The 18,040-nt window shown below is 38.9% G+C and overlaps 1 protein-coding gene across 1 annotated transcript in view; it reads left to right on the top strand.

The window, feature by feature from the left end:
- Positions 1 to 17,805, top strand: part of LOC141562595 (uncharacterized) — a 173,344-nt gene extending 155,539 nt beyond the window's left edge. Inside the window, exon 5 of the mRNA XM_074302601.1 lies at positions 14,588 to 17,805. Coding sequence (XP_074158702.1) covers positions 14,588 to 16,092 — 1,505 coding nt within the window. The 3' untranslated portion in view covers positions 16,093 to 17,805. The remainder of the gene's footprint in view (positions 1 to 14,587) is intronic.
- The last annotated feature ends 235 nt before the right edge of the window (positions 17,806 to 18,040 follow it).

Here is an 18,040-nt window from a genome sequence, read left to right as displayed (position 1 = left end):
CTTTTGGATCTCACTTCCCTAGTAAGAAGCTACACATTAATAAGACTTTTTTTTTAAAGGCTATTTGATTTTTCATTCAGTCAAATACACTCAAAGTATTTTCACAGCAGAACCTGCTATTGTTTCAGTCTCCTACTCCCCTCAAAATCCTTTGAAGGTTTCCCACACACACTATTCTTTAAACTCACTGCCACTCTTGAATTAGTCCAACTACACTTTTCTGAGGACGTAGGAATGGAGATCCCTAGGTTCAAATTCTTGGTATTTAGTCATTTCAGTTTTGTCTGACTCTTTGTGACTTCTTGGCAAAGACACTGGAGGGGTTTGCCATTTCCTTCTCCATTCATTTTACAGATGAGGAAACTGAGGCACACAGGGTGAAGTGACTTGTCTAGTGAATATCTGAGGCCAGATATTCAGGGAGATGAGTCATCCTGATTCCCAGGCAGCTGGGAACTACACCTGGAAGAGGGAATTTCCAAATCTCTGTAAAGAACTTAGATGCCTGAGAGAGGATCTGGTGTTATGTAGTCTGCCCAGCTACCAGAAATTGTGGTATATTATCTGAACCTAGAAAGTCACAGTTCCAGAGAAGAGCTGAGATTGACCAGAAATTCAGTGAATAATCTCTGGGAGACAGGCAATTCTGATGAGTCCCCTTCAGGGGAAATTGAGATTTTTATGATTAAATTGATCTGCATTAAGATCTAAGGCCAACTACACGCGGGAAGCTTTCCACCTAGAAAGTACTTAATTTTTGCTCCAGGAATTTCCCTGAAAGGTTTGAGTGCTGAATCCTAGCTAGAACTTTCGGGGCCAATCCCACACCTACATCACACTGGAATAGGTCCCTGCCAGTGATCACCTGGGTGGCTTTTGAGACTTCTTCATCCTGAGGTCTGGCTCCCTCCTGATATCACCAAGTGCCCTTTTCCAACACTGGTTGGACTTTCACTCAGAAACCCCAATTGACTGATCACAGGGATCGAGTTAGAAAAGTCCTTGCTCAAAATGTTTGTGGCAGCCCTTTTCCTGGTGGTCAGAAACTGGAAACTGAGTAGATGGCCATCAGCTGGAGTGTGGAATAAATAGTGGGATAAATTATGGTATATGAATGTTATGGAAATATAAGAAATGACCAGCAGGATGATTTTAGAAAGATCTGAGGAGACTTACACGAACCGATGCTGAGTGAAATGAGCAGGACCAGGAGATCATTGTATACAACAACATCAATATGATGATCAATTCTGATGAGATGATTGAGGCCATTTCCAATGATTTTGTGATGAAGAGACTACACCCAGAGAGAGCACTGAGTGTGGATCACAACATAACATTCTTACTCTTTTTGTTGCTGTTCTCTTGCATTTTGTTTTCTTGCTCATTTACTTTCTCTTTTTTTTTTGTCTTATTTCTCTTATGCAGCAAGAGAATTGTATGAATATGTTTTTACATATGGCATTCAACATATATTTTAACATGTTTAACATATATTGAATTACTTGCCATTTAGGGGAGGGGATGGGGGGAAGGAGAAGAAAATCTGAAACACAAGGCTATGCAAGGGTCAATGTTGTCAAATTATCTGTGCATATGTTTAAAAAAAAAAAAAAAAGCTTTAGAAGAAAAGTCCTCGCACCTCATTTCCAGTACCTCCTTCCGGCTACATTCAAAAATCTCTTTGCCTTTGAGGCTCATTCAAACCCTATAGATCACTCAATTAAGCCTCCGAGAGCTATTATCTCCTGGAGCCTGAAGGGGCATTCTCTCCTTCCTTCTTCAATAAATTCAATGCTCAGACTTTCCCTTGACCCCAGTATATACAATTATACCGGGGGATTTCAGGAATCTTGGTATTCCTTCAAGCACTCTAAATTCCTACTTCCTCAATGTAGTCAATGCCCATGAGCTCCTCCATTTCACCTGTAAACAGAGATGGTCACACCAAAGAGTCTGTTATCACCCATGTATGTGAGCTGCAAAATCCCTTTAGCATTCTGTCTTTCTCTCTATAACTCTGTTCTTTGTCTTCACTGTGACGTTATGACAACAAAACCTGTGATTTGCCAGGATACCCCCCTGTGTTGCCTACTCTCCCCCTTTGACTAACACCCTGATTAACCAGGTCATATCTACATCATTTCCACACTCTTTGTCCTCTGATTATAGTGATGTATCATGTTTTGGCAAGCTCCACAGTTGAATTATTTCCATGATCTCCCTTGGACATTTGTTCTGGGAATGAGCAGCTTCTAAGATCATGGATGTTTGAGCATTTCTATTTCTTGGAACAGGTTGGCTGGAAGAACTTCGCTGAATTCAGAGTCCAGTAAAGAGACGATCCTGGGAATGATTGGACAGAAATGGCTGAGTGTGAAGAGCAGAACTACTAGCATACACATGCCTCATGGATAGTTGTTTGAGAGACACATCTGCAGGATGTTAATTGCAATTTTTCCTTATCCATTGTCTCAGATCTTCCTTCTCAGCAGCTTTTAAATTCCCTCAGACTTCCCACATCCTTAAAGATCCTTCACAAGACCAAACCACCTGTTTAAGCTTTTTCCCTTTCACATTGACCTAAGGGTCAATTGAGTAATTAAACAATAAATATGTATTAAGTGATGATTATGAACAGGCACTTTGCTAGGTGTTGGGACAAAATTCAAAGAATCAAACAATCTCTACTCTGAAGAAGTTTAACTTCACATGCAGCAGACCTGTCAAATATACAAATATATCATACAGAAACTTAAAAAATGAAAATAGATATGAAAGTAAATACACTCTATTTCATTGCCCTGAATTTCTCATCTCCTAGCTATTTGAAATCTGGTTGCATCTCTCTTTTGAGAAATTCTAAATTGTTTCTCCAGGCCTCATCTTCCTGAACAATTTTATAAATATTGCAATGTTGAACATCCTCTCCAACTTACATGTTCTTTTCTATATCAGGTTCCCACCTGATTCCGCTTCTTCCAGTCTGATAGCTCGCTTTAATTTGCTGGGTTTTCATCTGTGTTCTACTCTAGAAGCATGATTTTCCCAGGATTTTGTTCTAGCTCCTACTCTCTCACTTGTCTATCCTTTTTACTGGTGTTCTCTTGGGCTTATTGTGCTGATGTCTTCCAGAACTCGTTATCTTTCCCCAAACCCTCCTTCCTCTACTTTCCCTATTATTAAAAAAGGCAACACATCATCCTCCCAGTTCCTCAGGCTTGAAATCTAGGAGTGGTCCTAGATTCCTCACTGTCTTCCCATCTATAGCCAAACTATTGCCAAGACTTAAAATTGACTTTGCCTTTGCAGCATCTTCTGAACATGCTTCTTTCTCTCCTCTCCTCACCACCTCAAGCCTTGATATCTGCCTTGGGATCCTGGTGAGTCTGTGATCTCCACTCCACTCCATTCATTATTCAGCCCTAAAAGTGATTTTCCTGCATGGCCCCATTATTTCACACCTCCCCCCCCCCCAATTTAATAAACTCCAGTGGCTTTCTCTTAGCTCTAATACAAAATATTGCAATTAGCTTTCAAAGCCTTTCATAAGCTAGCCCCTTCTACCTACCTAGTCTTTTTACAATCTTATTCCCCAGGACATACTCTTTGATGCAATGACTCTGGCCTCCCGGCTGTTCTGTGCACAAATATCCATCTCTGGATGTTGTCTCTGGGTGTCCCAGATACCCACAATGCTCTCTCCTCTTTCTCTCTGACTACTCACCTCCCTGGCTTCCTTTAAGTTCCAATTAAAATCCCACTTTTTACAAAAAATTATAAAGCTTCTCTGGCATAAATTCTCTGATGCTTAATAAGGGTGAGACTTTTTGATTATTTATAAGATTTCTCTCCAATATGGATCATCACATAGAGGACTTGTGCTTTCAGTTAAGTTTTTCACACATTGAATTTATTAGACTTTATGATACTATCTCTTCTCTGAGGTTTAGAAATGTTTGAACATTGACTTAAGGTTTTCCTGCATTCTCTATATAGATCTCATCTCCAATTTGAATCTTCTGGTATTTTGTTATTTTTGTGAAATCTCGCTCCTGTTTTAGCTTCCAATTCTTTTTTTCTGGTATTTGCTTTCTCAGTATTCCCCCAAAATAAAGAAGCAATAATCAGCATTTTAAAGAATATCCATAAATGTTGAAGGGGATGTGGAAAACTGGGATACTAATGCATTGTTGGTGGAGTTGTGAAATGATCCAACCATTCAGAAGTGCAATTTAAAACTATGGCCAAGGGGCTATAAAACTCTGCATACTCTTTGATCCATCACTGTCATTACTAGGTCTGTATCCTAAAGAGATATTAAAAGAGGGGAAAGGACCGACATGTGCAAAAGTGTTTGTAGCAGCTTTTTTTGTGTGTGGTGACTAAGAATTGGAAAATGAATATATACCCATCAATTGGGGAATGGCTGAATAAGTTGATATATGAAAGTGATAGGATATTATTTTTCTATAAAAAATGAACAAGTTGATTTTAGAAAGGCCTGGGAATATTTGCCTGAACTAATGCTGAGCAAAACAAGCAGAACCAAGAAAACAGCAAGAATGTGTGATGATCAACTGTGATGGACATGGCTCTTTTTTACAATGCCTTGATTCAAGGCAATTCCAATAGGCTTGGGGATGCAACGAGCCATCTGCTTCCAGAGAGAGAACTATGGAGACTGAATGAGGATCAAAGCATAGTATTTTTTTTTACCTTTGTTGTTGTTGTTTATTTGGTTGTAGTTTTTTTTCTCTCATGATTTTTTTTTTTTGTCACTTTTAATCTGATTTTTCTTGGACAGTATGGATGAATATGTAAATGTTTAGAAGAATGGCACATATTTAACCTTTATCTGATTGCTTGCTGTCTGGGAGAGGGAGAAATTTTTGGAACACAAGGTTTTGCAGAGTTGAATGTTCAAAACTATCTTTGCATGTATTTGGAAAAATAAAATACTGTTAAAAAAAAAAAAAGGAATCTATTGAACTGTGGTCATGGGCTGGTAATCAAGTTTACTGAGGCCAGATTCTCAGCTAAAACTAAAATTACAAAGCAAATCTCCCATCTTTTCACCCAACTTCAAAAACAGCAATAACAAAAAAATAGTACCTGCCCTCCAGGATAGTATCTTCTAATGGAAAACCTTGTAAGCTAACCATACCCTCATCCTATTAAAAATCCCACTCCCAAGCTCACTTTCTGAATATCAATGAGCCACTTACACCAGGCCCAGGGTTTCCCTTTGTACCTGAAAGCCTAGGGAGGAGCTTGGGTTGAGAACCCACAGAGTTTCTTTCAGAAGCATTCAGACACTGTAACCTAGAACTACGTCCCGGAGGAGAGCTGAAGTCTACCCTTTCTCAGAAACCCAATGGAGAATCCCCCAAATTTAGATACTTCTGGTAAGTAACCTTCAGGGAAATTTTTGTTTCTTCTTCTTAGATTCTAATTTGAATCGAGGGAATTTCCTGAGGGCAGGAACCTGAGCTAATTGTGAAACCTAAAAGTTAGAGCTAATTGCTCTAACCTAGACTCTCCTCTGAGGGGATATTCTCCCTGGTAATGAATTGACTGGGTCTATTTGAAAACCAGAGTTCTCTGAGCACAGATTCTGGATAAAAGCTGGGGGGTCCAGAGCTCCCTCTCAGAGAGGGACAGAACCAACCTGGGTCACTGAAAGTGGCCTCTGGGATTGGCTCTCATAGGACCACATTTTCCAAGGATCTTTTTCTCATTTCTTTTTACTGCTTTAAGGACCCTCCCATAGATCAGCACCTGGTAATTTCTGCTGGTCCTAAATCCCCACCCTCTGTCCAGAATCCTCCTTTAGAGATAAGCCTCCAGACTGAAGAGTTGGAGAAAATGACTGTTTTGAAAGGGAAAGTGCCCAATGTTTCCCTTCAGAATCTCTAGTACCCAAATGTTAAGGTCATTTGTGTTTCAAAACGATTTTCATCGCAACTTCCTTTCCCTTTGGTAGCTAAAATAAACATCTCAGTTTCTTATGCTTGTATCTGGGCTTTCTTCTGTTCCCTTCTATACTTTTATATATGTGTGTCATATAAATGTATATATGAATGTGTGTATAAATGCCTATATATATATATGTGTGTGTATTCTTCATTTTTGATGGCTGTGTTCCTATTTGAACAAACTTTTATTCCTTTTGTTACTTAAAAATTTTTTTATAGCTATGTTTCTAATTGGACTTTTTTGAATTTCATTCTTTAGTTGGGGGGAAAAAAGCCTTAATTATCTATGGCCCTCTTCCTATGTGAACTTCCTTTTGTCCTAAAAGAATGTTTCCATTTCATTGGTGGTGTTTTTCATTTGAATGTCCTCGAATTCCTTTCTGAACCCCCCCCCCAAAGCCTCAATTTCTGTGTCTGTATTTCTATCTGGATGTCCCTTTCTTCCTTTATGAACATAAAAATAGGTTTCAGTTTCTGCGGCCACATTTATCTAGAAATTCTTCGTTTTGCTTTTATAAATACAAATTCTTCAATTTCTATAGCTGTGTTTTTAATTGAACTATGTTACATCTCATCTTGTAGCAAAAAAAAAAAAATTGTTTTTTTTCTGAATATCTATCATGTTTCTATCTGACCTTCCTTCTGTGCTTAAAAGAATGCTTCCATTTCAAAGGTGTGGAGAATCTCTTGTCTATTTTTTTCCTTCAATTTTTATGTTTGTCTTTTTATCTGGACATTCTTCTGTTCCCATCCCTACCTAAAATGCTTCCATTTCTTTCTAGATTTCTTCCTGTTCCTTCCCATCCATTCATTCAAACAAAAAAGTGCCTTGGTTTCTATTTCTGAGTTTTCTGCGGGAGCTCCTGGACCTAAAGAAATGTTTCACTATGTATGATTGTTTCCCAGTCTGGACTTTATTTCTTTTCCTTTTTATATCTAACAACCCCTTTCCCCTTTAAAAAAAAAAAAAAAAAAAGCCTTAATTTTGATGTCTGAGTTTCTATCTGGACTGCTTTCTTTTACCTAGCTTCTTTTACTCTAAAGAGAAAGCTTCCATTTCTACAGTAGTATATCTATCTGGACTGCTATATATTAAAAAAAAAAAAAAACCCTTAAATTTCCACGTCTGTGTTTCCATCTGGACTTTCTTCTTTTTCTATTTTGCTTCAAAAAGAATGCTTCCATTTCTGCTTTTAAAATTATTTATTTATTTTTGAGCATTTTTTTTTTTTTTTTTTGAATCTTTGAGTTCCAGATTCTGTGCCTCCTCCATTCCTTCCCCACTAAGAGTGCTTCCATTTCCATGGCTGTATTTCTCTCTGGACATTCTGCTGTTCCCTTTTGTATGTTAAAAAATAAAAACCCTTCAGTTTTTATAATTGTGTCCTTAATTGGACTTTTTAAAACCTTTTTCTTTCTATGCTTAAAAAAAAAAATTCCCATCAATTTTATGGCCATGTTTCTACTTGAATTTCCTTCTGTACCTAAAAGAATGCATAAATTTCCATTGCTGTGTTTCTCTGGATTTGCCTCTTTTCTTTCTTAGCTAAAAAAAAACAAACAAACAAAAAACAAACAAAAAAAAAAACAAAACAAACAAAAAAAAACAATCAACTAAAATGCCTCACTTTCTCTGGCTGAACTTCCTTTTATTTCCTTGGATACTTAAAAAAATTCTTCAATTTCTCCTTTAGTGTTTCCATTTGGACATTCTTCTATTCCCTTCTGGATCTAAAAAAGAATGTTCTCATTTCTGGGGCTGTCCTTGCATCTGGACATCCTTCTGCTTCCATCCCTAGGTAACATGATGCTTCCATTTCTGAGGCTGTGTTTCTATCTTAACACTCATCCGTTTCTCTCTGTACCTAAACAAAGCACCTCTATTTTGATGGCTGTCTTTCTCTCTGGACTGTTCATTTCACTAAAAGAACGTTTCCATTTCTATCACTGTATTTCTTTCTGTTCTGTGCCTTAAAAGAAATGCTTCACGGACATATGCTGCTTTAAAATTTTGAAAAGTAACTATTGTTAATATTATTTTATTTTTCCAAACACATGCAAAGATAACTTTTAATGTTTCTTTCTTTTTTAAAAAAAATATTCATTTATTTTTAGCTTTTTATTTACAAGACATATGCATGGGTAATTTTTCAGCATTGACCTTTGCAAAACCTTCTGTTCCAAGTTTTCCCCTCCTTCCCCCACCCCTTCCCCTAGATGGCAGGTAGATCAATAAATTAACATTTATTTCTTTTTTTGTTTTTTGTTTTTTATAATTTTTTTGACAGTATATATGCATGAGTAATTTTTTTATAACATTATCCCTTGTATTCATTTTTCCACATTATCCCCTCCCTCCCTCTACTCCCTCCCCCCGATGACAGGCAGTCCCATACATTTTACATGTGTTACAATATAACCTAGATACAATATATGTGTGTAAATACCATTTTCTTGTTGCACGTTAAGTATTGATTGGATTCCGAAGGTATAAGTAACCTGGGCAGACAGATATTAGTGCTAACAATTTACATTCATTTCCCAGTGTTCCTTCTCTGGGTGTAGTTATTTCTGTCCATCACTGATCAACTGGAAGTGAGTTGGATCTTCTTTATTAACATTTATTTCTACAAGACATTATGTTCCCTTGCCTTCCCCCTTTCCAAGAAAGCAACTAATCTGATAAAAGTGAAATATATGCAATTCTTTTAAATACATTTCTCTAGTTGTCATGTGCAAGAGAAATCAGACTAAAAAAGAAAGAAAATAGGAGAAAGAAAAAATAAACAAACCAATCAAAAAAAGGCAAACATACTAAACTTTGATCTGCATTCAATCTCCATAGTTTTCTCTCTGGATGAATATGGCATTTTCCATTATAAGTCTATTGAAAATGCCTTGAATTATCTCATTGTTGGAGAGAGCCACGTCCATCAGAACTGATCATCACATAATCTTGTTGTATGTACAATGCTCTCCTGGTTCTGCTCATTTCACTCAGCATCAGTTCATGTCAATCTCTCCAGGCCTCTCTGAAATCATCCTGTTGATCGTTTCTTATAGATTCTTATACCATAATTTATTCAGCCATTCTCCAAATGGTGGCCATCCACTCAGTTCCCACTAAAAGGGCTGCCACAAACATGTTTGCACATGTGGGTCCTTTTCCTTTCTTTATGATCTCTTTGGGGTACAGGCCCAGTAGAGACACTGCTGGATGCAGTTTGACAGGCCTCTGGGCATAGTTCCAAATTGCTCTCCAGAATGGTTGGATCTGCCCGCCCATCAACACCACATTAGTGACACATGTTCCTTTTCCTGTTCTGTTTGGTTTTTCTCTCTGACAAAGATAAACATGCTATACAAAAGAATGGTCAGATGACTCAAACCTGGAGGATGGCTAACACTGGGTGATAGAATCAGGATCCAAAAAGATCAGCATATGCGAGACAGTTGGGGGAAATTTCACAAGAGATCAGAGCCAGCCATGTTCTTCCAGGTACCTGGGACTGTAAGCTCCATGTAAATTAGCAGGTGAAATGAGAGCCCCAAATGCTGTGGCCTCCTGGGCCCACATGGAGCAGGGAATGGCTTCCCAGAAGATGGAGCAGAGGGAGCCAGTGCTTGTCAGGTCTGGCTTCCTGAGTCAGGAGAACACCATCAAATGAGGATGTTCAGAAGAAAGGGCAGCCAGGATGAGGAAGAGTCTGCACTTCTTGTCCTGTGAGGATTGGTTGGAGGAAGCAGGGATTTAAGGACTGATAGGAAAAGAGCTCCCTGTACAGATGGGAAGAGAGTTTAACTGTTGTGATTGGCTCTCGAGGACAGAACCTGGAACAATGCTTGGAGTCTGCAAATAAGCAAGTCTTCATGACAAACTTGCTCAATTTAAACAGTCACCTATAAAGTGACCTTAAAAGCTAGCATTTCCTTCTCCAGCTCATATTACAGATGAGGAAACTGAGGCAAACAGTGAAGTGACTTGCCCAGGATCGCATAACTGAGATGATTAATAATGCTTGCTTCATTCCTTTCTTCCCTTCACTTTACTTAATCGCTATCCATCTAATAAACCCTTAATGTTGGAGTTAGGTGACTTGCCCAGGCTCACTCAGCCAGAAAGTGTTAAGTGTCTGAGGTCACTTTTGAACTCTGGTCCTCCTGACTTCAGGGCTGGGGCTTTATCCAGTGCGCCACCTAGCGGCCTCTATTTGTAGTAATCTTAAACAAACAAAAACATTAAAATACATTTTAAAAAACATGTTAAAATATACATTAAATCCAATATGTATAAACATATTTATACAACATTCTTGCTGCACAAGAAAAGTCAGATCAAAAAATAAGAAAACAATGCAAGCGAACAGCAACTAAAAGAGTGAGAATGTTATGTTGTGATCCAATTCAGTTCCTAGGTCTTTCTCTGGATGTTGGATGGCTCTCTTCATCACAAGATCATTGGAACTGGTCTCAATCATCTCATTTTTTTTCCCTGAAGCTGGGGTTAAGTGACTTACCCAGGGTCACACAGCTAGGAAGTGTTACGTATCTGAGACCAGATTTGAACTCAGGTCCCCCTGAATTCAGGGCTGGTGCTCTACCCACTGCGCCACCTAGCGGCCCCAATCATCTCATTTTTAAAAAGATCCAAGTCCATCAAAATTGATCGTCATATAATCTTGCTGTTGCCATGTACAACGATCTCCTGCTCCTGCTCCCTTCACTCAGCATCAGTTCATGTCAGTCCCTCCAGGCCTTTCTGAAATCCTCCTGTGATCATTTCTTACAGAACGATAACATTCATATACCACAATTTACCCAGACCTTCCCCAATGGATGGACATCCATTCCAGTTTCTCACCACTACAAAAAGGGCCGCCACAAACATTTTTCCACAAGTGGGTCCCTTTTCTAAAATACATTTTTGTGCTTACATTCTCAAACTAACATCATTCCTACCCTTGACAGATATATTCATTGAGCATTATTATGTGCCTGAAACAAGAATCATCAATCAATAAAGAAGCATTTATTATATACCTACTATATGCGTTGAAATAAAAAGGGGTTAGAGAAGGCTTCCTGAGGATGGTAGGATTTTATCTGGTAGTTAAGGAAGACGGGGCAATCAGTAGTGCAGAGGACCCAGAGCATTGCAAGTAGAGGGGGCAGCCAGAGGTCCTTTATGGTGCAGAGAGAATTGTCTTATTTGTGGAACAGGCAGGAGGCCCCTGTCAGTGGATCACAGAGTGCACAGTGGAGAAGCCTGGAAAGGTGGGAAGGGGCGGGTTAGGAAGGGCTTTAAAAGCTAAACAGGCATTTGTATTTGATCCTGGAGGCATTAGGGTTAGTGAAGGGGAAGGGGGTGTCTCCTAATCTGATAGCCACCTTAGTAGATGAATGGGAACCAGACTAGAGTGGGGAGAATTTGGGGGCAAGTAGATCACCCCCAGCAGGCTACTGCTAATAGTCCAGGTGTGAGGTGAGGAGGCTCTGGACCAGGGTGGGAGCCATGTCGGAGGAGGGAAGGGGGCACATTCGAGAGATGTGGCTAAATTGCAATTTACAACAGCTTAGATATAGGGAATGGGGCTTGAGAGGGCATGGGGATTCAAGGAAAATTGCTACCTTATGAGTCTGAAAGACTGGGAGGAGGGTATTGCCCTTTACAGTAATAAGGAAGGTTTAAGGAGAAAGATCATGAGCTCTGTTTTTGGACATACTGAGTTTAAAATGCCTTCTGAATATCCAGCTCACGATGCCTGAAAAGCTATTGAAGACGTGAGACTGAATGTAATCAGAGAGTTTGGTGAGAACAGGAAAGGTAGATGTGAGAAGCATCAACATGGAGATGGCCATTATATCCGTGGGAGCTCATGAGACCAGTAAGTGAAGACATAAATGGAGAAGAAAAGAGGGCCCAGGAAAGAATCCTGAAGGTTCTCTAAGATTAGAGGATGTGATCTGGAGGAGGATCCAGCAAAGAAGACAGAGGTCTGGTTGGATAGGTAGGAGAAAAGCCAAGAGAGAGTGAGAGAGTAAAAACTACTCTTTCCCTGAAAACTGGAATATAAGTATAAATGAAGATGTTTTTAACTTTCAGTGAGGAGAGTCATCCTATAAAAAGGTTGCTGAAATGTTGGCGAGGGAAGCACTGAATGGGAAGGTAGTGAAATACCCAAGGGTGTTCAGGTATAAAGCGATCATGGCCAATATGGGTGCTTTCTCAAATGGAGGCTCTGGTCGGGAACTCATAGGTGGAAAAGGGAGTGGAGTCAAAATGTTACCGTGAGAAGGCCCCAGAGACAAATGGAGAAGCAAGTCTTTTTGAAGTGACCAATGCCCCCAAGCCTCCTGGATTTCCTTCAGACCAAGGGGACCTCCTTCTTCTGATCAATAATATTACCTTCTGTATGGAAGCAAGGAAAATGAAGCTAGGTAGGTCATATCTTAAGTCATTGAAAGATGGTCAAGCCAATGCATTGTTGGTGGAGTTGTGAACTGATCCAGTCATTCTGGAGAGCAATTTGGAACTATGTCCAAAGGGCAATAGAACTGCCCACTCTTCGATCCACCAGTGTCACTACGGGTTCTGTATCCCAAAGAGATCATAAAAGAGGAGGAAAGGTCCACATGGACCCAAAAATGTTTGTAACAGTTCTTTTTGTGGTGGCTGCCCATCAATTGGGGAATGGCTGAACAAGTTTTAGTATATGAATGTAATGGAATCATATTGCTCTGTAAGAAATGAGGAGCAGGCAAATTTCAGAAAAGCCCAGAAAGACTTGCATGAACTGGCGCTAACAGAACCAGGAGAACATGGTACACAGTAATAGCAAGATCGCGTGACGTTCAGCTACGAGAGATTTAGCTCTGCTCTGGAATACAGTGATCCAAGACAATTCCAGTAGACTTGGAATGGAAAATGACAACTGCATTGAGAGAGAATTATGGATATTGAATGAGAATTGAAACATGCTGTTTTTGTCTTTTTTTGTTTGCTTTTTTCTTCTGATGGCTTTTTCCTTTTGTTCTTATTTTTCTTTCCCAACATGGCTAATATGGAAACATGTTCAAAATGATGTATAACCTGGGGCAGCTAGGGGGCGCAGTGGATAGAGCACCAGCCTTGAATTCACCAGTTCAAATCTGGTCTCAGACACTTATCACTTCCTGGCTGTGTGACCCTGGGCAAGTCACTTAACCCCAGCCTCAAGGGAAAAAAAAACAAAAAAAATGATGTATAACCTAGATTAGATTGTCTGCAGTTTTGAGGAGAGGGGAAGGGAAAGTAGGGAGAAAAAACATGGAACTCAGAATCTTACAAAAATGAAGGTTGAAAACTACTTTTACATGTAATTGGAAAAATAAAACAGTATTAAGGGGAAAAAATAAAATATGGTCATTAAAATGTTTTTGAAGAAAAAAGGTAAGCTATCACTTTTGTTCAAGGATTGGTTACTCTTTTTTTTTTTTTTAAACACATTTCCTTAAGAAAGATCTGTGTTCTTGGTCTTCTATTTTTTTTTTTTGTCTTGAGGCTACTGGGGTTAAGTGACTTGCCCAGGGTCACACAGCTAGGAAGTGTTAAGTGTCTGAGACCAGATTTGAACTCAGGTCCTCCTGACTTCAGGACTGACACTGTATTCACTGCACATTCTGCCTTTTTTTTCAAATAGGGAAAATGTAATATTCTTCTCTAAAATATAATTTTCTCTGGGAGCAGTTTTCTTGGGGGCCTTCTGGAGGCAGCCTTCGTTTCAGTTCAGTGTAATCCCTCTGAATGCAGCCAGGAGTTAAAGTCTAACTCCTTTATTTTCTCCTTCAAAGTATTGTCTCCTTCTTTAATATATGTAACATGTAGTGATCAACCTGCTATGGGGAGGAGAGGAGGGAAAAAATTGGAACAAAAGGTTTGGCAATTGTCAATGTTGTAAAATTACCCATGCATATATCAGGTAAATAAAAACTATAATTAATTTTTTTAAAAAAGAAAGAAAATTTTAAAAAATATTGTTTCCTTCTTGGGGCCTATCCTAGAGGCCTATCTCTCTCCTTGGTTCTGAGAGCCAGCTTCTACCTCTAGCTTCCTCCGAATGAGCTTCTACTGAGCTTGTCCTTTCTGGCCCTGAAACCTCCTCCTTACATGCCCCACACTGAGCACACACCAATCATTACATCACTAGGAAACCATTATTTATTGTAGGATTAAATCAAAGCTAAACTAGATTTAACCATTGTCTCCTTGATTTCACTCAGTACCTTATTTCAAGTTCTGGCCCATAACATCTCCTTGTAGGATTAAATCAATCACATTGAACCACACTAAATTAGATAACTATTGTCTCTATCAATCCCACTAACTCAGTACCTTGTAAGAATCATAACAGAAAAAGTCTGGAAAAGTTTCTTAGATTTGAAAAAGATCATTTTTCAATATTTCTAGAGATCCCAAAAAGAGATTTCAAGAAATGTTTCCCTGTTATCTTTCACTAGGTACCATTTGCAAGGTGTAATACTTCTCCCTAGTTTCCATTCTCAAAGTTCAGAAATTTTACTTTATAGTAAACATATATCAGACATTCACACTTTATATTACTGTTTTTCAGATTTAGAGTCCACGATCAAGACTGAGAATGAGCCAGAGGAGGAATCATCCCCTAAAGTGAAGAGCGAAACATTCAGCAGTGTTGATGATTACTCCTCTCTTTTTGGGATGTGGGGCAAAAGTGAAATCCAGATAAAAAGTGAGGAAATAAAACAGGAGAATGAGGAAGTAAAACAGGAAAGCGACGAGACACAAATTGCCAAACACCAGAAGGTTCAAACGAGAGACAAAAATCATAAACATAAGAAAGGGAAGAAAGCTTCCCCTCAAAATCCAAGCTCTTCTGAAGACCAGGAAATCCGTGCTATTCAGAAGGCTTATAAATGTAATTCATGTGATTTGATCTTCCCGGACAACTTAAGACTTATTCAACATCAGAAGATCCACGCTGGAAAGAGACCTTTTAAATGTGAGCAGTGCGGGAAAGCTTTCTTTAAGATTGCAAAACTTCATCTCCATCAGAAGATCCATGTTGGAGAGAAGCCTCATAAATGTAATGAGTGTGGGAAAGCTTTCACCCAAAATGCAACCCTTTTAAAACACCAGAGAATTCACACTGGAGAGAGGCCTTATCAATGTAAGGAGTGCGGGAAAAGCTTTGCTCAGAGGTCGACCCTGTCCAACCACCAGAGAATCCATACTGGAGAGAAGCCTTATAAATGTGATGAATGTGGGTTGACCTTCAGTCACAGATCCACCCGCATTAAACACCAGAGGATTCATAGTGGAGAGAAGCCTTATAAATGTAATACCTGTGAGAAAACCTTTATAGAGAGGTCAAACCTTACTCAACATCAGAAGATTCATAGTGGAGAGAAGCCTTATAAGTGTAATACTTGTGGGAAAGCCTTCAATCAAAACTCAAGCCTTTTCAACCACCAGAAAGTTCATACCGGAGAGAAGCGTTATAAATGTGAGGACTGTGGGAAAGCCTTTAATCAGAGCTCCACCCTTATTTCCCATCAGATGATCCATACTGGAGAAAAGCCTTATATTTGTAATGAATGTGGGAAAGCCTTTCGTAAAAATTCAACGCTGAATGAGCACCAGAAAACTCATGCTGAACAGAACCCTGGCAAAAATAATAAATGCGAGAAAGTCATCTGCAGTCAGAACTCGACGCCCGATTCGCAGCAGATGTCGCATTCTAAAAAAAAGCCTTACAAATGTGGTGACTGTGGGAAAGCCTTTCTTAAAAACTCAATTCTGGTTAAACACCAGAGAATTCACACTGGAGAGAAGCCTTATGAGTGTAGTAAATGTGAAAAAGCCTTCACTCAGAGCTCAACCCTCATCAAACACCAGCGAGTCCATACAGAGGAGAAGCCTTACCAGTGCGATGAGTGTGGGAAAGCTTTCAATCAAAAATCTAACCTGGTACGCCATCAGAGGACACACACTGGGGAGAAGCCTTTTAAATGCCATGAATGTGGGAAAGCCTTTATGAGAAAGGTCCTGCTGACCGTACACAAAAGGAAGCACGAAGGAGAGAATGTGGAAAAGTAAAGCATGTGGACAAGCGTCCATTGAACAGTTAAACATTATTGTCCATCACGAGATTCCCAGTGGAGAGGGATCCCATCGCTACAGTAAAAGCTTCATTCTGAGCTCAGCCTTTAAAAACAGTATAGAATTCGTTTTGGAGAGAAGAAATTTTTGTTAACCATAAGAAATATGGGAAAACCTTCTTGTGCTTTTATACAGAAGAGGAATCTTCTGGGAAAAAGAGACTTTTTATGGAAATGAGTTTGAGGAAGTCTCCTGGACAGATGAAACAGAATCAGAAATGGAAGAATGCAAAAGTATTTATTGCTGATCATTTACAGTGGATTATTACAATTACAATGATAGTGACCAATTACTGGATTAAGTCCTGAGTATATAAATAATAAGAAAAGATAGTCCAATTAGGACTGTCTCAAAGAGTCACGAGAGGGGATTTAATAGGTCTTGTGACAAAAGTTTGGTAATCACCTGCCAGGTGTGGTCAGGAATTCTTGCTCAGGAGTTGTTTGTAATGGGTATCTCTGAGTTGTCTCCTATCTAGCTGTGAAAGCTCTTTCAGTGTCCCCTAATTTTTAATATTAGTAGTCTGTTAGCATTACAGCAGTGAAATCTGTAATTAGTTTCCAAAGAATTAAAAGTGGATATTACTTAGAAGAAAAAAGAGAAGTAGGTGTTATATGGAAGCAGATAAATGTGAATCTCTTATTATTTGCATTTTTTGATGCAAAAATAACAAGGAACCCCCTCAGAATTGACATAATCTAGGAAAATGAATGGTTTTATATTTTGATAAGATTAAAGGAAGAATAGAGCTGTTAGATAGCATCTTTAAGAGAGGTTGGCCTGGAATCAGGAAGACTCATCTTCCTGAGTTTGAATGTATCCTCAGACAGTTACTAGCTATGTGACCTTGGGCAAGTCACTTAACCCCATTTGTCTCAGTTTCCTCGTCTGTAAATGAGATGGAGAAGAAAATTGCCAACCAATCCAGAGTCTTTACTAAGAAAAACCCAAATGGGTTTAGGAAGAGTCAAATATGTCTGAAATAGCTGAATAAAAATGAAGACTGAAGAGGGAACACAGAAAGAGCACATTGGTGAGGAAGGCAGGCCACGGGAAAGGAATAAAGATGAAAATTACCAAAATTAAAATTTTTGTCCAAGTAGATGCCTTAATGATAAAGGAGCTGGTGGAGAAGGGAAGAACAGGTCATATTTTAACCTCATTGTTGTCTCTATTGGACAAAGGAAAGACAAAACACATATCACCTATGGATGTTTTATTTTATTGTTCATAAAACTTATACTGTTTAAATTTAACTAAAGATTGTTTGCACCCAGAATGTCTCCTTGACCTTAATAACTCTCCAGGAATTTCAGAGATGTCTATAAGGAATTTTGGAGTCTCCCAGGTTTTAGATATGTGTCTTGACAACCCGGTCTTGTTTTGAGTTCATCCAAGCCCACATTTTGTTTTTTATTTTTCTTTTAACTTTGCCCACATTTTATTGAATGTTTACATTTACACATTTCCATCTCAATTTACCTTGATTTCAAGATGCAAAATTGTTTAATGTGTACATGTGGTTTATGTGTGGGTACCTTTGTCTAAATCATATATAATATAAACCTACCAGAGCCTGGATGACAGGGATTCATACCTTCTTTCCGGTGTGTCCTCCTCTTCCAAATGACCTAATAAATTTATTTCTAAAACGTTTTCAGGTTTTGGGGTTTGTTCTTACAAACACTAACATAGTATCAGAAATGGGATTCACTAGTGGTCACAAGGTCACCACCCAAGGTTCTCTAAGAACATGGAAGCTGAGTAAGTCTCTGTGATTTTAGAATTGAGATGGATAAGACCTGACCAATGTAGAATCACATTGCACAGAACAAGAGCTGATTGAATCCTCTTAGATTGAGGATGGACACAGTCCAGGCCCTGA

Source organism: Sminthopsis crassicaudata, chromosome 3 (genome assembly GCF_048593235.1).
Source record: "Sminthopsis crassicaudata isolate SCR6 chromosome 3, ASM4859323v1, whole genome shotgun sequence".
Lineage (NCBI taxonomy): Eukaryota > Metazoa > Chordata > Mammalia > Dasyuromorphia > Dasyuridae > Sminthopsis > Sminthopsis crassicaudata.
The sequence above is the reverse complement of the archived record's forward strand: the minus strand, read 5'-3'. Positions and strand labels throughout refer to the sequence as shown.